Below are 24245 nucleotides of genomic sequence, written 5' to 3'. Positions count from 1 at the left end.
TATACATAGAGAATTGAAGCCCAAAAAGGACACTATCACTTGTATGAGCCTAGTGCATCCATGTGACGCATCGTGATTCAGAGCGAACAATATTTTTCATGTGTTTCTGATTGAATTTCCAACATTATGATGTCAATATGATAAGATCGAATTTGAATCTCCGTGAGCCAAAATCATCACACCAAATCCAACCAAGTCGACTACCCAATATGTAAAACATGCAAAGTATTTAATGATTTGAATTGAATCTAAACTAACCATCTCGTCATCAATTGCAAAAGTTAGGGGGGAAAAAGAGATTGTTGCCACGTGTCACTAGATGAAGATATTTTTCTTCTCGTAGACTAGAGATTTGTGGAAACTTGTTGCGAAGATTGTTTCAAAGGAGTTGGGGAGGGTAAGATGGTAAAACCAGCCGACCACGCAAAGAGTTGTTGAAACTTGAAAAGGTTAACACGGGGCTGTGTCAAAAGCAAGGTCACAAAAAAACAAAATTTATTTGTCCGATTAAGACATCTTACTCACCCTTAACAACCGACACATGGCCTAGTTGTCGTGAAATTAAGACTCTTAAACCGGGTCAAAATAAGATAATCCACAAAGCCCCATCTTAATTTACTAATCCCACTCTTCCCATGGACAGATGTCACGTCCTTGATTGGTCAGTTAGATTGCCGCGTCCTACGCACCTGAACCAACGAAGAAGATTCAAAGAAAGAGAAGAAGAAGACAACATCAACATGATTAGGCATGTGGTGTGTAGAATTATATATATATATATAGATAGATCATATTGGAATATCTATCTGTACATTAATTAACATTATTTGATTGATTAATCGCTGTCCATCTACGGCTCCATTTTCTCCCTCATCCTTTTTATACTCATATCCCTCTCAAATCTCAATACTCTCTTCACTAATCTTATTCTCTCTCTCTCTCTACCGTCAAGTTCTTGAACCTTCTCTCGGCAAGTTGAAGATGAATTCGTCCATGATCAAGCTCTTCCTCATCTTAGGTCTCTTGGCCACATCATGCGTGGCTCAGGCTCCAGGTGCCGCTCCCACACCCACGCCCACAACGACAGCACCGACGCCTGCACCAACTACAGCTCCACCGACGCCAACGCCGACGCCGACGCCATCACCGACACCGTCTTCAGCACCAGCACCTGCTCCGGCTACACCAGCACCTACTCCAGCTACACCAGCGCCTACTCCAGCACCAACCACTGTCCCGACTCCTTCACCGACATCTACTCCTCCATCTGGGGCTCCCACTCCTGGCGCTACGCCTCCTCCATCACCATCACCATTCTCTCCCTCGTCTGAGCCACCGGCGTCCGATGTTCCACCCAGCGGCACCTTCGCTGCTGGATGGATCGAAAGAGTCGTGATCGCTGGTACTGCACTAGCCGGGACTTTCTTGGCCGTGACTTTGGCTTAGAGTGAGATGGATTTCCGATTTCGGTGCCTCGATCCGGCTTAGATCTTCAGTGTTGAGATTTCATTTGCTTAGCGGTCTTTAATTTATTCTTGTTTTTACACGTGTTTTTTTTTATTATTATTTTGTTGTGATGGTTGATTATTCTAGATTGGATTTGGACGGTTGTTTATTTGGTGGATCATGGGTTGTAGGGTTGACACGTGTACCATTTGATCTTGGAAAGTGGTGGATCATTGTATAGATGGGGGAGTGTGCTTGTATATCTGATCAGATTATTAGTTGAATAAAACAGTTTGCTGTTCTTTTCGTCTTCTTTTTTTCATTCCTGTTTTTCAAAACTTTTAAAAGTATTTTTGTCAACTTAAAGATGATGCGATGTCAATCTCTAATTAGTTGCATCAGATATTCAGATGAATTTAATGGCTGAGATTAAAAGTATTCTAAATATTGTAGCAAAAATAAAATGTAGCCTCCAACCCGATTGTGATTAGCTTATCAGTAACCTCGAACAATATAACGCAAAATATTAATGGATCAAAGGTATGAACTCCGTGGATATCCTTAAAATTTAGATTAACATAAAGATAATACTATGAAAATGAAGTTTTTTTATTCAAAAGTTGTCACTCACAATCATATTTAAACAAAACGATAAAACCCTTAAAATAATGTCGAAAAAAAAAAAAATTTGATTAGGCTCACAAATCAAAACTACTTGTAATCCGAAATAAGTCATAATTAATTGACGGAACGCCATTCGGAATTCAATATACAAAGATATAAAAAAAATGATTCCTAAAATGACAAAAACATGTTAATTTGAAGACCTAATCCATAGAATCAGGTCAAAAAGTGACGAAGTCAATAGCATAGCACTGCTCCAATGCAAATCGACGTTTTAGTCAGCCTATCAAGTTTCATGTGATTTTGAATTTTATGCCTTTGATTTCTATTAGACATTTTTTTCTTTTTGGATGGTCCAAAAGGTGGATAAACCTTTCCAAAACATGTTCTACATCACAACACATTATTCCATTAACAATTTTAACAGCAACTCATTACTGTGTTTTGGGCACCATGGACATTGTATGAATTCCTTTGTAAATTTGAAGCATTGGACCATTAAAGTTGCCTAAAAGTAAATAATATTGGCAGAACAGGTTGATCAAAAGACAAGGTTGAGACTTGAGACTCGAGAGAGAGGGAGTACAACGTGCGATAATGACTGAGAAAGTGAGAACTACTTCGGTTCATGGGTCTGCTATGAATTTGTCCACTTTTACTTTGCTTCTTTTTTGGAGCCTGGAAGGTTCCAAGACTAGTCAACGGAAAAAAAATATATATATACAAGATTTGATTGTGGAAGCACGGCTATGTTTGGTTCACAGCTGGAATAACAATTCGAAAGCACAAAATTAATTTTATTATATATACAATAGTGTATACTGGAAATTAAGAAAAACAAAAAATATAAGTATTAGTAGAAAACACAATGTGTGTGTTGAAATTTAATAGGGTTGTAATTTTAAATGTGCACGAGAAATTAATTAAGATGGTTTAACTGTATAATTAATTAGGAATAAATAGAAAATAAAACTTTGATTTATATAATGAGTAATATTGAATTGCGGACGTCTACTGTCTTTTTTTAGTGAGCCCCACCTTCTATTTCACGTTCAAAGTGGATCAAAACATGGAGTCCCCATAATTTTATAAGTTATGGATCTCCGCACATGAGCATTTGCTTATATATATATATATATATATATGAATTATCTTATGCAAATTTAAAATATGGATCTATATTTTCACCATTAATTTGAAACATATGGAATCCAAAGCAGTGAATCCTCATTTGTTATTTCATTTATCTACACCTTCAAAAAGTAGTCCACATAGGAAAATTATATATATATCTATATGTATTGAGCATTATATATATATATATATATACAAATTATATATATATATAATTGTTGTTTGCACATAGAATTGAGGGTATATAATATATTTCTCAGGGTTTCATGCTCTTTCAAAAAAAAGAAAAAAAGAGTTGAGGGTATATTGGACGATTACCAAGTAAAATCAGGAAAGCAAGAAAAAACTAGAGCGAAAAAGCTTTTGAAATATTGAGACCTTTAATGCCATCGTTAAACCGAATCAGACGGCCACTTTCTGACCTTGGGCCTGTATTGACTCATTTGAGCTTTGTTCCAATTCATACCTGAACTTGTTTAGCAATCCAATTTCTCTCATTGGAGTGGCGGGGACCTGTTGTAATTTTATTAGAGCATGTCCTGCTGTAATGTTATTTTGGGGCATCAACGAATTTTGTTTTAATTTTTAAAAATTATAAATATATAGTATTTATCGTTACGAATCCAACGGTATATTTTTTGTTCGAAACAAAAATCAAATTCAACATTAAAAAGACATGACAATTCTAGACTGTCGGATATAAACTCAAAATATTCGATGTGTTTGATCGAGATGAATTTGATTTTTGTTTCGAACAAAAGATATATCGTTGGATTCGTTATGATGAATATTACATATTTATAATTTTTAAAAATTAAAAAAAAAATTTGTTACCCCAAAATAGCATTACAGTGAGACCTGCTGTAATGAAACCTATTGTAATTTTGTTACAGCGGATCCCCGGCACCCCTCTCATTGGGCCTAATGGCTAATACCAATACTCAAACTTTATTTGTTTGGGCTTTTTCTGTCATGGTGTTTCTTCCTACGATTCTACTACAGAGGTACCATTTATAAGGTATTCGTTCAACAGCTCGATGCCCTAGTTGGGTTTATTCTTATCATGGTTTGGGCCGAGCTGGCTATCAAGCCTCAGTGTTTCATATTGGGCCTTTGGTTTTATTTTCACAATACTGCTCCAAGTAAGTTAATCCTTCATTGGCCCAGATCCACATATGTGTATCATTTATATGTTGCATTTATGCCACATCAAATTGTAAGTAACAGTTGGTTACAAAATTCAAAGTGTCTTGTATATATGTTCTAAGGCTTCTAGCCATTCAATACATTGATAATATCATTTTAAACAAATGTAATATTATAAATAATCTAAAAAAAATTATGGGAACGCTGCCTCAATACCCGGTCAACTTTTGATAGCTCCCTAACATCGATTCCTTGACCCCGTCCTGATCGTAAATATATACATGTAAAGTGATAAGGGCAAATGCAATGGTTTGTTATTTCTTGGGCCAACGAAAATGTTGGCTCGGTCCCATCTCTATTACACAAAAAGTCAAGTCAAACACGTATTATAATACAGCCACATCAGCAAAACACATCTTCCAATACAACCACATCAACAAAACACAAATTTCTATACAATTTCTTTTCCCATCCAACATGGAGGCCAACAACATTTCATTCCTCCATATTATCCACAACAAAACTACATCAAAACATCAAATATCAATATATCCACATCAACAAAATACTTATCCCAATATGACTACATAAGCAAAACACATTGTTGAGTCCCTAATATAATCTTTGACTATCATTCGAAAGCTGGTGAATATCTCATGCCTTGTGTCACGTGTAGCCTTGTGTGACGCATAGGTTTGAATTGAGGTGTAAATGCATGAATCATGGAACATATTGTGCTTGTTTGAGAATGTTGTGAGGTGCTGTGAGTTATAAGACTGTGATGCTGTGAGGTGAGTTGGAACGCAAAAAGTTGTTTGGCGCATCACTTTTAAAACTGTGGTGCGGTGCGGTGTGGTGCTGTGAGGTGCGTTTGGCGTATCTAAATTACGGTTATATTAGATGACTAATAATATTAATATAAAATCACTTGATGTTTATATTGTACATTAATCTAAAATAAAATAATTGACCTAATTTGATTACGTAAGACAATTCAACATACATTGTAAGCGTTTGGGAGTGCTGTGAGGTGTGGTGAGGTGCTGTGAGGTAAAAAGCTGCGGTGCTGTGAGGTGAGTTGGAACGCAAAAACTATTTGACGTGTCACAAAAAACTGTGGTGCTGTGAGGTGTGTTGCAACTGAACGCAGTGCAAACGCACTGCCAAACACCCACATTGACTTTTCACCAACGTTATTGCCATCACTATTTGTGTTTCATGTTTGGATCTTCTCTGACGTTGTCAGCTCCGCTGGGTGCACGTACCCATCCAAAGTGCCACATCATTTGATCAAAATCAATCTGTCCTTTGCATAAATAAAACCGTCATTATTTTAAATGGTGTCATTTACATTGAAATGGGCAGTCCAAACTGACGGCGAGGCCACGTGGGTCTACTTGGTTTCATTGGAGACGACATCATATAAGTTTATCCTTTAGACATTCAATATAGACTTAAACTCGATATATCAGACCTGCATGCACATAAATGACATCATACAAGTTTTTCATTTAGATCGACATCCGATATAAGCTTAAAATTTAGGACGTCGGGCTCTCGAGTACAATAATTTCCCACCTTATGACAAGTTAAATTGAGTCAAAAATCACCGTGTGGTCATTACATGTTACTTGTATGTGACTCACTAAACCTCAATCAGTAGTTAGAGCAAGATCTTCACAATTTAATCAACAGTTTTAATGAACCTTGATAAGTTATAGAGCAGAAATGTAGAGTCAATTTCCTAAGGAATTTTTTTTTCTTCTATCAAATGATTAACAACAAACATTCTTTCAACAAATATACTTTAATATTATATAATCCCAATCTTATGAATAAAAATATACAAAAACTATACCTTTCATTCCCTTTCACAACTTGAACATTAGTCTTGGACTCTTGGTACATTTCACCAATTAAAGTGTGTCAATCACGTTTTAGATGGGTTGGTCTTACCACTCTCTCAAGTAATTAAGACTAACATATGTTAGTCTATAATAAAATTCTCATAGAAACTCTTACATAGATGGATGTCTATAATACAATTCTTATCCTAATTATGACTTATCATTGAAAGCAAATCTTATTCCATAAAAGCGGCTGGAATCACCAAACCCCACTTTTACACAATTTTGACTCTCTTAAGTAAAAAAAAAAAATCTAAAATTCTACACAAAAAAGAAACAAATATCCAATTATTTATTCTCAAGATTTTCTCACCAACAGTAAAATCATGACCTTCTTAAATAATTAGCATTCACGCCACCTAACAAGTTCTTTTAAGACTTGTAAAGTAAAATTTAAACAAATAAAATTCACTATCTCCTTGACTTGTGTTTTGGTGTTTTGGGGAAGATGATGGTAATCAATCCAAGTATAACGACTATTTTAAGGTAGTTTTTGTCTCTCTTTTTTTTTTCCCATTCGAAGACAAAAGGAAATATGCTCTAAGCAATGACCTACTTGTTTTTGTTGGATTCCCCGATTTTAGTGGGGACGACAATTGTACCTTCACCCTACTCTCACCCTCGCGATTAATATTTGTGGGTCTCCTCAGGGGAATTTGAGAGTTCCATAATTTCATAGAGTCTACAATACAATTCATATCTAAAGATGGAGAAAAAATCAGACAAATTTTAAAATGAAAAATTAAAAATGTAATATGATGTGACACACCTTTTAAACATTGAATTCAAATTGTAAACTCTATAATTTTAAATAAATTGCGGAGTATCCAGATCCCTCTCAGGGTGAGGGTATAAGTGAAAGTACTTATAAACCCTCAATACCTTCTGCCTGCAAAAAAATAAAATAAAAATTATAACAAATAATATTACCTAAAAAAATGTTGATCGTAACAAATAACTTGATGGAAGCAGAAACAAATATTGTCACAATTTACTAATGTTATATTCATACTAAATTCATCATTAAAAAAGTTGATAATGAACGGGGTAACTCACAATTTATTTATGCGGATATGAGCGGTATCCAATAGATCGGAGTAATTTGACCAATATCCTAAGAGTGTGTTTGGATCGAGGAATTTGAGAAAGTGAAGAGAATGAAAGTAAGTTCTTTTCACATTTTCTTATTTTTATAGTTTAGAAAAAAAAAAAAAGGAAGAGATTTGAAGAGAATTGAGGGAAATGTTTCATCAAATTTTTGTCGAAATAATTCCTCCCCACAATGAGGTCATTTAGAAGTAAAGGATGACTGAATTAGATTATCTTTAAGTTAAAAACATATTTTTTCCTTATACTGTTTCACATAAAAATAAGGATAAATTATTAAATTAAATCAATTTTACTTTTTTTTTTAATGATAGCAATCCAAACAAAAAAAGAAAAATTGTTTTTTTTTTTCATCTGTACATAGAAAAGTATTTTACTTATCATTCTGTTTTTTTAATTGTTTAATGAGTTTCCCTCTCCTCCCCTCAATCCAAAGATTCCAAACACACCCTAAGGGCGATGGTAGGGTATTTTTTTTTTTTTATGCAGGCAAGAGTATAGGGAGGACGAGGATAGGAGTAAGTTATGAAGGTGAAAGCGAGGGCATAAAGTAGCCTACCCGAAACCTCCTCATTGTCACCTGTAAATTTCAGTGATGCAGAGCCACGCCCGCTCTCGCTGTTTCCTAGGAGGTTCATTATACTTGATGGGTACGGCAGCTTCTAGCATTAAGAAACGTGGATTATAGTCCTTGCTCGATCCTTTTTGTACATTAGTGCCCACATGAACACCACCACAACTCACTATATAACTCTCCTGAGCAAAACATCAAAGTTCAAACCAGTACTCCCTCGCTCTTGCCAAGCGAAAAGTGAGAAACAAAATACAGAAATGGCTAGCAAGGGCGCAGTAGAGGAGGACAAGAAGGTACCTTTACTTGAAGATTTTGATTCAAGATATGAAGAAGATGATCAAAATCAGACTCTAACAAGGAGGTTCTGGATTGAATCAAAGAAACTATGGCAGATAGTTGGTCCTGCAATTGTCAGCCGTCTCACCTCATATTCTATGCTGGTTATCACTCAAGCCTTTGCTGGTCATTTGGGGGACCTTGAACTTGCTGCCATTTCAATTGCTAATAATGTTGTTGTGGGTTTCGATTTCGGGCTTTTGGTATGATCAATTAATGCCTACTATGTGTTTGTATTTATGTCCATTAGTTAAATATGCAAACTGAACTCTTTTTAATGTCTTGATTTGCTGTTATTTCATTCAGTTGGGAATGGCAAGTGCATTAGAAACATTATGTGGACAAGCGTTCGGGGCAAAGAAGTACCACATGTTGGGTGTTTATATGCAGAGATCATGGATTGTTTTGTTCCTCTGCTGTATCCTCCTTTTGCCTCTGTATCTCTTTGCCTCTCCAATCTTAAAAATCTTTGGACAGCCTTCAGACATAGCTGAACTATCTGGGGTTGCTTCCATATGGATGATACCACTTCACTTCAGCTTTGCTTTCCAGTTCCCTCTGCAGAGATTCTTGCAAAGCCAGTTAAAGAACATGGTCATAGCATGGGTGTCTGTGGCAGCTCTTTTAATGCATGTGTTTGTGAGTTGGTTGTTTGTGTATAAGCTTCAACTGGGTCTGGTTGGTACTGCAGTTACATTAAACTTTTCTTGGTGGGTTTTGGTGTTTGGGCTACTGGGTTATACTATTTTTGGTGGGTGTCCTCATACTTGGGCTGGTTTCTCCATTGAAGCATTTTCTGGTCTCTGGGAATTCACCAAACTTTCAGCTGCTTCTGGTGTCATGCTATGGTAACTAAAACAGTCCATTTGAACATTTCCAGCAGACATATTTTCTTTCCAAGTTTTACAATTTTGTCTTCTCTGCTCTTTCTTCCATTGACAATTCAGCTTGGAGAATTGGTATTATAGAATACTGATATTGATGACTGGAAATCTTCAGAATGCAGAGATTGCTGTGGATGCTTTGTCAATCTGGTATTCATCATCTTTTTTCTTTTTGCCATTTTGGAACAACCAATTGACAATTTCTTATACAAAATCAAACCCACTGCAAAATAATTTATTCTATGATTGCGTTTTCAATATGTACACAAACTCTTGATTGTAATGATGATGTGGGGTGATGTCATCTCTCTGTTTTGGCAGTATGACCATAAATGGATGGGAGATGATGATTCCGTTCGCATTCTTTGCTGGGACCGGGTAACAAATTCTCATTTCCCTTTCATTGTCTTCTTTGTCTTTGCAATCTAAAAGCTTGGATTCTTGGATCTCATTCATTGGCCTACAAAATTGATGATATCATATATTTCCCCAATTTTCTTAAAAAAATTCTTTACCTTGTTAGAATATATATAAAAGATGTGAAATACCCCAATCCAATAAATTAACGTCGAATGACGACAGAACTAATCTTGATAGACCTAAAACTTATATTGTCCACTGAATTTATGATGTGGTTGTGAAGCATTTTTTGACAGGGTCCACATAGATGTTTGATATTTAAAAGAAAAATTCGTCTCTTTCTCTTTTGTTTGTTTTGATGTTCTTGAAGAGTATTGATTTAGTAGTCACGTTCATGAAAACTATTTGCATGAGACGTATACAATTAATGAACTTGTGTTGTGGTAGTGGATTCATTTCATATAAATTAAAGTAGATAATGACTTTCCAACTAGTGTGTCAATGTTTGTAGACAATTCCAGGGCTTAGAAAATTATCGAAGGGTCCAGAATGGTGGCCATGGTTTATTTCTTTAAAAACCAGACCACATTTTCTCTATACCTAATTGTCCTTTACTTCTTCAATCATTTTTTTTTGCTTGGTAAAGAAAGGACAATTAGGGTGCTTTTGCTTTTGGTTTTTTTTTTTTTAGTATAGGATGCATGGATTATGCCGTGACTCAAGACATAGGTTTAGTATAAGCATACTAAATTACTCATGAGATTATAGGTGAATGAGGCTGACTGATTCGCCAAACAAATTCATTTTTTGAGGAAAACAAGGTGATCCAAGTATTCGAGAATTCACGGGGCTCGATTATTTTGTTAAAAAATGTCAAAAAGGTTTGTGATTTTGGTCAGAGTTAACATTGGTTATTGTGAGATTACCACATGCTTTGTGGTGTTAAGAATGTCTCATATTGGTTAAAGACAATCAACTAACAAACAACTAGTCCTAATCTATGGACATTTGTCTGAAACTCTGCATTTCACCAACAAAAAACAAACCCAACTTTCGCAATTGTACAATTAATTTGGAACCTTGTGAATTGACATGCTTCTCTCACCATTGCAGATCAAAAAATTATGGTTTAGATTCAATAACAATAAGTGGTTGTATTAATGGTTGTTCATGTATGCAGAGTAAGGGTAGCAAATGAGCTTGGAGCTGGCAATGGCAGAGGAGCCAAGACTGCGACGATGGTGGCTGTTTCAACATCAATGGTTATTGGGATTTTCTTCTGGCTATTGATTGTCATCTTCCACAATGATATTGGGTTGATATTCTCTTCAAGTCATAATGTCTTAGAAGCAGTGAACCAGCTCTCAATCCTCTTAGCCTTCACAGTTCTACTCAACAGTGTTCAGCCAGTTCTCTCAGGAGTGGCTGTGGGATCAGGATGGCAGTCATATGTTGCATACATCAACTTAGGCTGCTATTATCTGATTGGGGTACCTCTCGGATTTGTGATGGGCTGGGTCTTCGATCAAGGAGTTATGGTACGTACTATTTCGTTTTACTTTTAATGGGTTGGGCCAATTGGGCTTTCCATATGGGCAAGGCCCAGCCCACTACAAAAGCTTCAAGTTGCTGTTCCCTTGCTGTTTTTTCTGACATATGAACACAAATAGGGAATCTGGGCTGGAATGATTTTCGGTGGCACTGCAATACAGACCTTGATATTAGCCATCATTACGTACCGATGCGATTGGGATAAAGAGGTGATTAAATCTTTTCTTCTTCTTCTTCTAAGTATGTTTTGGGGATTCTGAAATAATGGCTTTGATTTGATCCGTGTTGGGTTGTGTTTTGCAGGCAGAGAAAGCAAGCATGCACGTACAAAAATGGGCAGAAAGCATTTGAAAGGAGAGTAGAGACTCCTCTTTCTTTTGTACCATAAATTATGATTTTGAAGATTATGTAGTACTAGCATCAACATGCTTCTTTTAGTTGGCATTTTGTAACCCCCACTCCTTCTAATGAATGTAATTTATAGTTTTGTCAACATTCCATGAAATCAGGACCAACACTAATCAATATTTTACAACAACATTTTGTTTGGTAAGATATTTTGACAAATAAAGGTTGATGCAACCCTTTAGTATTCGGCTTAAGTGAGCAGGGCAACAAAACCTCTACAGTGTCGAGTTTGATAGTGTTGGACGAGTTATTGAGAAGCGAAGGAGGTTAGTCTCGTATCCCACATCACTCAGGGAAAGATATGAAGTATAAAATGAAATAGACCAACTTTCCTAACTAGTAATAAGTGTTTTTCTTGAGTTCAAACTAGTATGGGGTTATGGGCTGGGGCTGAGCTTAGGAAAATAAAGCCGTAAGGGTTGACCCAAAACGAACAAAGTGTTACTAGTGCGGAGGGGTAGGTTGGTGGACTGTTATAAAACCTGTTTGAAAATCCAACTCAAACACCACAAACGAATATTGTCCGTTTTGGGCAAAAGGCATGCACACCTTTGTTCTTCTTATGCCGTCATCATTGGTTTTTAAGTCCAAAAAACGCAGTGATTGTGTAAGAGGGAGTAGACTTTTGCGTATATATCATACGGTTGAGTTATTGTCAATTTGATGTAGGATAAAACTCACAGTTTAAGCCTGACCACGGCCCAAACCCAATTTACTGGCCCATCTCATGGACTCTTATCATTCATCAAACAACCAACCAATGGCAGAAATTGTTTCTATGTTGACTTTGTTTGGTTGTAAAAATTATGATAAAAGTACTCCTTAGAGCATTGTTGGACGAGATTAGGTGTTATATTATATGTTTTTTGGTGCATGATTCATAGAAGGTACAAATAGAATACATAAAATGATAATTTTCTTCGAAGAATTCTATTGTTGAATTTATTTTTCTATCTGGTTGTGGAAGAATAGCCCTCTATATCAAAGAAGGGTTGAATTGGTGCATGATTTCTCATCCGATGCTTAGGGTTTAGCATGCCTTTTTTTTTTTTTTTTTCAACAGCTTAAGGCTCTGGCATCTCTGTCCTTTTTTTTTTGAAAGGCCATCTTGACCAGAATTCATTCAAGTAAAAGGAACACAGTTGGCCAAGCCAAACTAGGCCATGAGCATACTGTCAACCACTCCTAGTGGGTAATGGGACACAAAACAAAACAAGAAAAGGCAGAAGAAGAACTCCAAGTGTCTCATAGTGTGAAAGAGAGATTGGATTCTACTTCTTTGGTAGCTTCAGAAATGTTTCTCAATTTAGAGTTCACCCTTGGAAGGCCAAGCTGGCAAGTGAGTTGACCCTTCTAGACTGTTAAATTTAACTCTAAAACACACAGTAATTTATATGATGATGATGCATGTCCTTTTCTTTCTTTCATTTTCTTTGGTACGTGGAGAAAAATCTAATCTTCATTCTTATAACCATAGAAATTTCATTAAAATTATTTTGTCTTCAATGAGGATTAATAGAGTGAAAGATTGTCATTGAATTAGCCAAGTTTTTAGTTCAACAGGGGCACAATTAAAATAGCGAGGGTCCGGGGACAGTCCCCTTGTTTCTTCTGTTTTGTCTGGCATCTCTGTCTCTGCACTCTGCTTTCCAAAATAATCAATACCCATCAGATTCATGCTCGCAGATCTGAAAGACCCAGCCACGATCCATTGTAGTCCTTCTAGGCCTGAGCAAGATCAATACCCATCTCGGCCACCTCGTTCATTACCCCTTTGAACCAATCGAACGAGACTTGCTCTCAGGTTACCCAGTAAAAGTAGGCTTTCTTGGTTTTGAAAATTTTCTTCTTGTTGTTGTTTGGGGCTGCTCTCCCTATCGCTTGCTTTCCAACTTGATATGTCTTTTACTGGCGACAGTTCCGGTGTAATAAAACTCCTTTTGATTCCGGCAGTTCTTTTCCATCTAGTCCTTCGAAGAAGAAGCTTTTTTTTGTAGAAAAAAAAAAAGGGATGAGTTGCAATTTTGATGACATGTAATTTTTTCTTGTAAAAGATGACACGTGTATGCCACAATGATTTTTCGGTTGCCATGTATGCAAAATCCGACAAACAATTAACGGAACAGTAAAATCGGTACATATTTGAGTTGATTTTTGTAACATTAAAGATATTTTGGACACATTTTAAATTTTACGGATTGAAAAAAAAAAACATGTAACTTCAAAGATATAAAATATGGTTTAGCCTTAATTTGTTTGCTTGGATTTCCAAGGAAAGAACACAAGTTTTAGCTTAACCAATAAAAATGAATACTGCCGATTGTGGATTTTAAAGCAAATTTTACAAAATAAGAAAATGAATATCATTAAAAATACCATTTTTACGAAAATAGAATTTGATGTAAGAGATACGAGTAACATAAAGCTTCCAAAATGTGTACATTTCAAGATTCTTTCATCACGCACAAGACTGAACGGATTCTTGAATTGAAAACATAAATCTATTACTAAACCCAAATTTCCCTGAAGCTAATGAAACTGAGTCACCATAACTCACAACTCGGTCCCCAAACCGAGCTGACTTACTTACTCTGTCTCTTGTTCCCATGACTACCAATCTCCTATCTTCAACACAAGCCCTGCTCAACCCATCCTTCATCTCAACAATCAAAACCCAGAGAGTCTCAATCAAAGCTTTCTTTCTTGTTGACAACACAAACAACTTCTCTTTACAATCCTCAAGTCTCTTCAATCCACAAGCCAACTCGACCGATTCTCCGAAACTCAGGCAACTCAGTCTCTGACTCACCTCATTGACTCGGACCCAAACTTCGTTTATTGATGACAAATAATCCTCACCCACCAAACCCATTACCTCGTCCACCAATTTGTTGCCATGAATGTGCAAAAGTTCGGGTCTTTTGCATATCTCCTCTAGCAAACTGACCAGAGAATTAAGTTCTCTCAGCAAATCAGTGTTTGTGAGTGATGAGACTTTCTCTTCTTCTTTGTCTTTCTCTATCGTGCTCGACGTTGAGCAGAGGAAAAAGCCCAAGATTCTTGATGTGGACAAGAGATGTTCAAGGTACAGAGCATACCTGTTTGTTATCCATAACTGATTAGCGAAACGAATACTTAGAGATGACAACTAATAGTAAATTAGCCTTCATCCATTTTCTTTTCCAATAATTTGCGTAAAATCACCAGTATTAAACATAAAAAAAAAATCATCAATTTATTTACTCCAAAAAGTAGTAGCAAAAGGGCTAACCATCTAACCCAAGAAGAGAGCTCCCACGTCAATGGAGAGGTATGATCTCTAAAATTAGACAACTTTAGGTAATTTCGACCGCCAGCGGAAGGGTAAACAGAGAGTTGATCTTGTAATATGAAGCTGCCATGTTTGATGATGTGATGGACGGTGATTAGGCACTTGAGAGCAACGGAGGAGTCACGCGTGGTCTGGAGGCGGTCCATGAGAGCTTCAATAGCTGCTGCAGCGGTGGCGCGTGAGCTGTGGCCGTAAGAGAGGAGGGTATTGAGGTGTTTTTGATTGGGAGGATTGAAGGGGTCATGTGTGGTGGCTCTGAGGATTGCTAAGCGGAGAGTTATATTTTTGGGGTTTGAGAGTACTGCCGCTTTGCTTTGAGAGGCCTTATCCTTGATTATGCCTATGAATTCTCTGAGATTTGTTATGCGTCCCATGAGAAATCAGAGAGAAAGTGCGAGAAAACAGAGAGAGAGAGAGAGAGAAACAGAGCGAGACAGTCAATGGTGGTGTTTGACGATGGATGGCTGCCTTCATCTAATCCTAGTTATGCGTGTGCTTTTTGTATTCCTTTTATTTATTTATTTACAATAATGAAAACAAATCATGTAAAATTTATTCACCAAATCTCATTAAAATTTTTTTTGAATGGAGAACAATTCAATAGGCTGTCCTTTTTTGGGTAAGCCCAAATTTGGGTTGAACTAATCAGGCACAAATTCGTTCGACAAATCAATTGGATCTGACCGAGACCGAGCACAAATCATTTAGAAATAACTGCATCAATTTAGAATTGAACTCTTGATTTTCGATGAGATTCTTTACGCCTTAAGTCTAGAGAAATAATATATAAGGCTATTGTCAAGTAATTAAATCCCATTAAAGACATTAATATTTAGTTAACAATATTATCTAATGGATATTACAAAGAAAAGTCAAAACATCAGGTTTGTATTGGTTTTCGACTCGTGTGTAGACTTTTAGGATGAATGAATTGACTGTGGATGAATCTTGTCATCTAAATAATCCAATATATTGACAACAACATATGACCAAGTAAGACAATAAAATACCAAAATTAACATATGCCATAAGAAGCAGAGAAAATTTCAAACCCAAAAACCATAAAATATGTTAAGAATATGAAGATAAATGAGGAAAATTTAGGCCTATGGTTGCAAATGTCCCATTAATATATATATATATATATATATATTATATATATACACACACACAACAAAAACTGAAATCCTCCCAAATGGTGGGTCCTTAAAGAAGAAAAGTAAAACTGTCGGATTTGTGTCGGTAAAGCAGCCGTTTGTGATGGATCCCTAACGGTCACTATATATCTATGTTGGATCACTCATATTGGTCCAAAAAAAAAAATCTGGCTTGTATTTTGTTGTGCATTGTTGGATCATGAATTATACATTGTTAAGTAATATACAAATTTTCTTATATTTAAAAAAGGTAATCTACAACTTTAAACAGTTTTTTTTTTATTTTTTATTTTTATGAATACTTCTCCAAACGTGAGGTATATTTTTTTGAATATTTTTACGTTTTTTTAAAAATTATTTTTAATAATCGAGAACGCTATTATACAAGTTTGCCCTTCAAACATTCAATATGAAATCTAAACTCATGCTGTCAGACCAGCGAGCATATAAACTTTTTTTTAACCCTTTCCTCCATAAAATTGATGAACATGTTGATATTTTGTAGTTTATTAAGAACATTTAAAGACATCAAGTGGAATAATATTAAGACCATTAACTATAGATATAAGTCATCTCATCATTTTGTCAAGTTGGTGCACTAGTGCATGTGGATGGCATTTTCTATTTCGCCTCTTATAAAAAAAAAAAAAAGTTTTTGCATTCCATTTTTTTTTAATTTTAAAAAACAAAAGTCAATCGAATAAATTACCAATTCATTCATAGAAACATATAAAATTAAAGTCAAGAGCCAACCAAACATAAATTCATATTCATCTTTTTACGTTAAATTAATACTCTTTTATGTTTTTCAATGTATAGTTCATTTTTTTTGCTATAGAACACGTCAGATTTTTATCAACTGTGCATATATATATATATAAAATTCATATTCATAGAAACATATAAAATTAAAGTCAAGAGCCAACCAAACATAAATTCATATTCATCTTTTTACGTTAAATTAATACTCTTTTATGTTTTTCAATGCATAGTTCATTTTTGTTGCTCTATAGAACATGTCAGCTTTTTATCAACTGTGCATATATATATATATATATATATATATGGGGACCAAATTTTATCAATGGTGCATAGTGGCTGTCCATGAAGAGTAGTTTACACTTGAATCGAAAGACAACTTGCAGACAGAGTTGGAGAATGAATAATTGGCTTGAAAAACCTACCCTTCTGTGGCTTTAAAGACCTTTGTTAATGTTAGTTTCACAACTTGTGATAAAATTTATGGTTCTATGATGTGGACTACAATTTTGCAAGTGATTCATTTATATGTTGCAATAGTTGACCTTTCAAAGGCAAGAACTCTCAATACTGGTAGTCTCACGTCGAATTGACATGACCCAATTGAGTGATGTATAATTAAATGTTCAACTCCTCTCATACAAGTGATGTGTTTTTTAGGTCTAATTAATACTTCGAAGATGACCTAAGAGACTAAATTTGTGCGGACCCTTGACCAAGAGCGAACAATATCAAATCAATGTGTAGTGAAGCTACTATGCACTCGAGTGCCGGGGCTCTACTGTAGAAATTTAATAGCAGGGCCCGTTGTAAAATCAGTTTGAGAACTTAAAAATTTTCTTCAAATTTTTAAAAATTATATTTATATTTTGATCGGTTTTATGAATTCAACGATATTTTTTGTTCGAATCCCCTCCCAGTTAAAAACAGGAAAAAAAAAATTAATGCACAATTTGCACTGTTCATATGTGCATTTCATAACATGTTTGGTTACCATTTTAGAAACATGCATGTATATATTAAAAAAAAGGTTTGGGGAAAAAAAAAGTAATTCATTTCAGTCTGTTACTTGTTATAAAATATTAATCATGAGTGGCTCAGAAAATTCAACAACATGAGCAAGCATGTAAAGATCGACATCTGATTTTCATTATTGAATGCGAATTAAGACAAATAATTGACTTCTCTGGATTATTAGGAATTCCAACACCTGTGCAAGAGCAGGTTTTGATCTATTTAAACAATAAACATTAAACAACATAAAGTTTTTGATAAGTTGTAGTATGGGCGAGTAGGATAGCCACTAATCTTGACGAAGCGAAGCGAATCTTCCGCTCAAATTTCATGTAATTCTGACAATGTGAGAGCTACTAGCCAAATTCCAGCAATACTAACTATATGACTGTTCGTGAAAGTCTTGTCAAGAGACCTGATACGCATCAAGTTGGGTTCTTTCGTTCTGTCTTCAACAATCTTCGCAGCCCCTTTTCTTTTAAATTGATGTTTTCAGTGTTTGCTACTCTTTGGATTATCTGTAGTTGGGTTCTTGATGATGCAGAGAAAATTGATGGTGGGTCACAGACTGAGGAGGAAGAGAAGGTAATTTCTTGGTTGTACATCTTGGCCCAATCGTAGAAAGATTTGGTTTTTGAGTATGTTCGATCCCCTGAAAGGTAATGTAATGATTTGTTGCTAAGTTAAATTCTGTTAATTTTTGAAGCAATCAGCTTAATGGAGTTGAAAGTATTGATTAGACGTGCTCGATGAAATGCCTGACTGCAAGATGTTTTCTGGTTTCTGCAGAATTAAGCTTTGTTTATATCCAGCATGGTTGTTTTACTTGTATAAAGTAGAAAAAGTTGAAAATCATTAGAGTAACAGTCAAATTATTAAATTCTTACATTTTTTAGTCATGTTAAGCTTTTGGGATAGAGAATGTTTAGCTCATGTCTTGAGTTTTATAATTAGTGTTTCAAATTACATGGCAGCATAATCCATCACTTGTGGACATGGAAATAGAGAACAGAACCCATAATTAAGTCTCTGTCAGACTTCATAGTTGAATATCACAATCCTTTCAAACTCAGGCAATGTGTTAGAATAGCTGCATTTGATTGTAAAAGAAGAAGAAAATGGCACTTCTCCTAATTTGTTTTTGCTACTTAGATCAAAACCTAGAAAGAGATAAAGGTTTACAGTTTTTTGGGATAGAAGAGCGAAGAACCATGCCCTTTTTCTCCATCTATGCTGAAAATGATTCTTTTACCCATTTGCCGTTCCTATTATTGTTTATCGAATAACCTTGGTATAATATCATGTTTGTTGTTAGCAGTTTTAGCAGGTGCATTAACTAACACATTGCCTTGGTCGATGCTTCCTTTTCAGTTTTGAATTTGAAATGACTTTGGTTCATCCTTAAATCATGCAGGCTTGAGCTTCACTGAAGCCGAGAGGACACTGAAGGGAAATGGCCCAAATGTTCCTCTTGACCATGCTTTTCCAAGCCGGTGGCACCTACTGTGGAAGGCTTTTTTCCATCCATTCAATATATATCATTCTAATTGTGTTGTCAGCTATCTCATACATTACCAGTGACAATCCAAATGGATGCATCGTGCTCGCAATGGTTTTTATTAGTGTTTCCTCCGATTTTACAAGGTACTTTCTGCTTAATATGTGTGCTCAAACAGGTTTCACGCTTTCATACCTGAATCATGGTCTTTACTACTTTCGCTGCTGAATACTATTACAGAATTCTTAATATGGAGGAAGAATTAAGCAATGATGGCCTAAGGATTATTGGGGTTAAAGTAGAGAGGCTAAGAATGGTGTGTTCTATGTCTCTTGCATCTACTTTGCGTTTATGTGCCTCGTTATTATTTGCATGTTCATATTAGTTTTCATTATTTTTGTGATCAATGATTATGAGTGTCTTACCATCTTTGTCTTAGTATCTATGTCACTTCATAACAATCAACCATGTAAAAAGAATCTGCCTTCCATTTTTGGTCATGTTGCAGAGGAGAAATGATCTAAGCATAGACAAATTTGAGACTGCTGAATCAGACATGGTGTTCCTAGGATAATAACATTCTTTGACCCACCCAAGGATCAGCAAAGCAAGCTCTGTGGTGGCTAGCGGACAAGGGAGTAAAAGCAAAAATATTGATAGGCAGTGACTCACTCTCACTTGCAATAAGGATCTGCAAAGAAGTTGGAATTAGAACCAGTTATGTAACAACAGGACCTGAGCTTGAACTACTCGATCAGCAGTCATTCCACGAGACCATCAAAAGTGCGACAGTACTTGCTCGGCTCACCCCAACTCAGAAATTCCGCGTGGTGCAGTCCTTGCAGACAACTGGTAACAATGTAGTTGGGTTCCTGGGAGATGGAATAAACGACGCACTTGCACTAGATGCTGCCTATGTAGCTATATCAGTAGATTCATGGGTGTCAGTTGCCAAAGACTTTGCTGATATTATTTTATGGAAAAAGATCTTAATGTCCTTGTCGCTGGAGTTGGGCAGGGTCGTCTCACCTTTGGTAACACCATGAAATACATCAAAATGTCGGTTATCGCAAACGTAGGAAGCGTTTTTCACTACTCATAGCATATCTGTTCCTGGATTTTGAGCCATTGACTCCAAAGCAGCTGCATACACAGGACTTTTTATGTAGTGTGGGTCAGATTGCAATCCCCTGGGACAGAATGGATGAAGATGATATTTAGAACTCCCCAGAGATGGTCTGAGAAAGGCTTGCCTATGTTCATACTTCATATAAGATAAAAAGATGTTTGTATTGATTGAAAAGCTGTAACTCGTTGTCTTACAAACTATGTATATATATACAACATGTGCTACGTATAGATAATCTAAAGCAACAGAGTTGTTGTTACAACAAACTATGGTTAATACAACTGCTTAGGAGATAAAGCTTTGTTTATTTGTTGCTGGAGATGAGAGTCGTTGTTGTTGATGATTTATCTGGTTCCACCTCAGCATCTGATGAGTTATCTCTGACACTTCATACCGTGGAACATTCCTGTGTACTCTTCTGCGACATAACCACCTTATTGTTCCTTTTGTTCTATTACAAGTCTTATGATCAAGAATTAGACGCCGGGTACGAATTCTTCCACTCTGCTTGATTCATCGAAGGGCTTCTCATGCGTACCTTAATAATCCACTTGATCTGCACAGAAAAGAAACCCATCATCCAGGATGTCGCCTCCTGTCCTGTAATTTGTTCCACTGTTGTAATTTCTGCGATTGGTATCTCAATTCCATTCACAGTAATTGGAGAAGTTATGGGATTTGTTGAGTTTCCATTTCCTCATTTTGGGTTTCTGGTTGTGCTTTTTCTGGGATATTTTTCAGCTGGGCAAGTGGTAAAGAGAATTTTACCTTCTGATTTACAATAAATGGCTTTAGAAAGCAGAATCCATCACACGAGAACTCAAGAAGAAATGCTCACTCCATTAGTTGCTAGGAAAGTAAATAGGATGGAGATTTTCTGTGTACATTGTTGAATGTAACTAATGTTCCTGATATTCCATTCAAATCTCGGTGCATGCTTCTTGTAATTTTTGAATGTCCAATAAGCCAAGCCCATCCAACAGAAGGTAAACACAAGGTCCCGCAGAGACGGTCGGGGACAGATAGATTGTTGTAACCTCTAAGTTGCATCACACATCCACCTGTTAAGCCCATCCAAAAGAAGTTAGCATTATAAAACTCTAATTGGGCTCTTCCAAAGTTATATAATCTTCCTGCATCCAGTACTTGTCACATTCCATTCATTCACCCATTCTCCTCTAGCCAATCCCCATTAAAAATATCATCAGTTTCTATAGATTTGGATCAGAGTTGAGCAGTAATTTCATATTTAGGCGTATTGGCGAGTGCCATTGCATTGTTTATATGCACATAACATGTGTACGTCTGTGTCTTTGTCTGCTAACATAATTGCATATTCCGGGGGAGGAAGGTTTCTTGAATTTACCAGCATAACAATACAAGAAAACATACTACATTTATCTGGGGAGGAATTAGGATTACAAATAAAAACAAGAGGACCATTTGCGCCGTTCAGGGCCTGCAGCTGAGCTTCCCGGGTCTTGTATATGAATAGGAAATTATCCACACTGCTAAATTTTCCAAGAAAATTTCGAAAAGATTGAAGTAATGCAGATTTTATGGAGGATCGAAACGTCACAAGTTCGGAATTGTGTAAAATTTGACAGGGTGACTTGATTCGGCGTGGTTGTGAAGACTAGTCACTTTACTACTAACTCTACATTATTTGGGCTAAATTTCGTCCTATAAGCCTTCAAATTAGTATTTTACTATTTTTGGATACTTTCGTAATTTCATTTGTTTTTTTTTTCTTTGTTTACTGCGTATTTAGTTTCCTATGTGTTTAGGGTTGTAGATAATTCAACGATTTATAAAATATTTTGAGATTGCTTTTATTTATGGTGAATTCTAGTTTCTTGCTGTCCGGACACTTCATGTGTCTTCCAATTTGGTGAAGCCTCTGTCTGTCTTGATTTATGAAGGAAGTGTCCGAATGGTACATCAGCTTCAAGAGTCCCCGATTCAGTCATTTAAGTTCGATTTCCTGCAAAACCAAAGGGAAATATCTATATGGGTAAAATTACTTTATTTAAACACAAATGCATTATTTTAAACACTAAAATCCCCAAATTAGATGGTATTAGGATCTCAAAATAGAGTTCTGGTCACTTGTATTTCTAGGCTTAAACGTAGATTTGGCCATAGCTTACGTTTTCAACTGCTTCAAGATGAAATAGAATTGTACTAAATTGGTGGCTTAAAAAAACAAAAGTACTGGTTAATTGGCTTGAACATATAGGACTAATATTGTTACGATCATAGGACATGGAGTCCGACATGTCCTGCCTTGCAAACATTTGCATGGTTGGGAATACTTGACTAGATTCTCTGTCCAAATGAATCCAGACAAACCCAACTCCCCCACACCCCACCCCTACTCAGTCAAATCCATTCCAACTTGGGACATCAAAAAATAGATAAATTAGAGCCAAAATGGGGAAGATATGTTCCAATTGCCCATCCAAGAATCGTTACTGTTAAATTAACTTCCTTTCCATTGGACAATTATGTGCATGCTCCATCAGTTTATATATGTTACACGTGAATATGAATGCATGGATTTACGTGAATGTTTTTTCCCTTATAACTTTGCCTTTATTTCTTCATGTATTGATCAGTAGGTTAAATAGTACGTTGGTTGGAGATCAGAGACCGACTGAGAGAGAGAACCTAAAAGGTATACTTGGCAGGATCTGCAACAAAACCAGTCGTACCCTTTTGAGTCACTCCAAATGCGACTACACATAACATTTGAAATAAGATTTTCTCTTTAATTCCTTGTAATTGTATAAAGCAATGATGTATTCAAAAGTGGCATGATTGTAGGAATATGATGACCAAATCATTCATTTTGTGGCATTATCTTTCATATATGACGGCCACGTTGAAACGAGTCACCCTGTCAAATTTCACGCAATTCCGAACTCGTGATTTTTCGACCCTAGTACTAGAATTGTATTCTCATATTAAAATGAAAGTAGTCATACACCACCATTATAGGAGAACATCGTAACAACAATTAATTAGGGGTATTGATTACTTTAATTTCTTTGCACGATTCAATTAATGGTAACATGTTTAAATCTCACTAATAAATAAAATGCATAATTAGCTGATGCTTTTCAAGATTGTTAAATAAAATATATATTCTTTTAACGTTAATTCTTATCTAAGGTATTAGTGAGTTCTACATTGATCATTGCCAATGCATGAAAATGAAAGCCAAATACTGTAAAATCAAGACAAATCAAGAGAGAAGTCTTTATCTGGGGTGTCGATCTTACTGGGACGAATATTATAAAACCTTATTAGATAATAGCTATGCACATGTGTGATCTAGTGGTAAAGTGCATGCTAGTCATGTTATTTTACCAGGGTTCAATCATTTACGAAAGCATGAGCTCACACAAGAATTTTTCGAGAGTTTGTCTGACATACGTAGTTTGTGGGTTAGTACGCAAACCCAATAAATTTATCGAATACGCACTCATAGGGTGGTAATTGCGGGTCTCACTGTATAAAAAAAACCATGCACATGCCCACATACAAGAAAAACTTAAGAGAGAGAGATGGATGTACTATCGTGTTTAGTTAGTAATTGTGATTAAAAGAAGTTCAACACACATCACAATCATCAGAAAAAAAAAGTGGAGACATTCAATTTTAATTATGAATGTGGATTCTTGGAAAGTGAGCAAACTTTTGGACTCTATGACAGAGATGATTGAAGAAAAAAAACTGCATCTTTTGTTTGTTTTGGTCACATGGATTCCATGCCAAAAATACCCATGTAGCTAGCCACGTAATTAAACATGGTGGAAGCTGTCCTAATGGACCGAAATTTACTCCACTTAATTGTTTGAAGGATATACTGAGTGAT

General features: G+C 35.9%; 3 protein-coding genes and 1 pseudogene across 3 annotated transcripts; 3 read left to right on the top strand and 1 right to left on the bottom strand.

The window, feature by feature from the left end:
• The first annotated feature begins 993 nt into the window (after nt 1-993).
• LOC120012582 (vegetative cell wall protein gp1-like) lies at nt 994-1446 on the top strand. The gene has a single exon (XM_038864025.1). It carries the CDS (start codon nt 994-996, stop codon nt 1444-1446), a length of 453 nt encoding a protein of 150 aa, XP_038719953.1.
• A 6409-nt stretch (nt 1447-7855) lies between these two features.
• LOC120011702 (protein DETOXIFICATION 27-like) lies at nt 7856-11588 on the top strand. The gene is made up of 7 exons (XM_038862801.1): nt 7856-8477; nt 8581-9122; nt 9222-9308; nt 9480-9536; nt 10699-11056; nt 11189-11278; nt 11373-11588. The coding sequence occupies exons 1-7, from the start codon at nt 8088-8090 to the stop codon at nt 11418-11420; spliced, it is 1572 nt and encodes a 523-aa protein (XP_038718729.1). The 5' UTR covers nt 7856-8087; the 3' UTR covers nt 11421-11588.
• A 2228-nt stretch (nt 11589-13816) lies between these two features.
• Nucleotides 13817-15275, bottom strand: LOC120011921 (putative clathrin assembly protein At4g40080). The gene is made up of 2 exons (XM_038863094.1): nt 14749-15275; nt 13817-14575 (listed from the first exon to the last, which is right to left on the bottom strand). The coding sequence occupies exons 1-2, from the start codon at nt 15180-15182 to the stop codon at nt 13936-13938; spliced, it is 1074 nt and encodes a 357-aa protein (XP_038719022.1). The 5' UTR covers nt 15183-15275; the 3' UTR covers nt 13817-13935.
• Nucleotides 15276-19088: 3813 nt separating this feature from the next.
• On the top strand, nt 19089-21254 carry LOC120013754 (annotated as a pseudogene).
• The last annotated feature ends 2991 nt before the right edge of the window (nt 21255-24245 follow it).

This window comes from Tripterygium wilfordii, chromosome 13, assembly GCF_013401445.1.
Source record: "Tripterygium wilfordii isolate XIE 37 chromosome 13, ASM1340144v1, whole genome shotgun sequence".
Classification (NCBI taxonomy): Eukaryota; Viridiplantae; Streptophyta; class Magnoliopsida; order Celastrales; family Celastraceae; genus Tripterygium; species Tripterygium wilfordii.
This window is presented reverse-complemented; position numbering and strand designations above follow the sequence as displayed.

Excerpts from the sequence above, each read along its gene's own strand:
- LOC120011921 (XM_038863094.1), bottom strand. The coding sequence starts at position 15,182 with ATGGGACGCATAACAAATCTCAGAGAATTCATAGGCATAATCAAGGAT. Across the intron at positions 14,576-14,748 it reads CTCTCTTCTTGGGTTAGATG|GTATGCTCTGTACCTTGAAC; the intron begins GTTAGCCCTTTT and ends GATAACAAACAG.
- LOC120012582 (XM_038864025.1), top strand. The coding sequence starts at position 994 with ATGATCAAGCTCTTCCTCATCTTAGGTCTCTTGGCCACATCATGCGTG.
- LOC120011702 (XM_038862801.1), top strand. The coding sequence starts at position 8,088 with ATGAACACCACCACAACTCACTATATAACTCTCCTGAGCAAAACATCA. Across the intron at positions 9,123-9,221 it reads GCTTCTGGTGTCATGCTATG|CTTGGAGAATTGGTATTATA; the intron begins GTAACTAAAACA and ends TTGACAATTCAG. Across the intron at positions 11,279-11,372 it reads GATGCGATTGGGATAAAGAG|GCAGAGAAAGCAAGCATGCA; the intron begins GTGATTAAATCT and ends TGTGTTTTGCAG.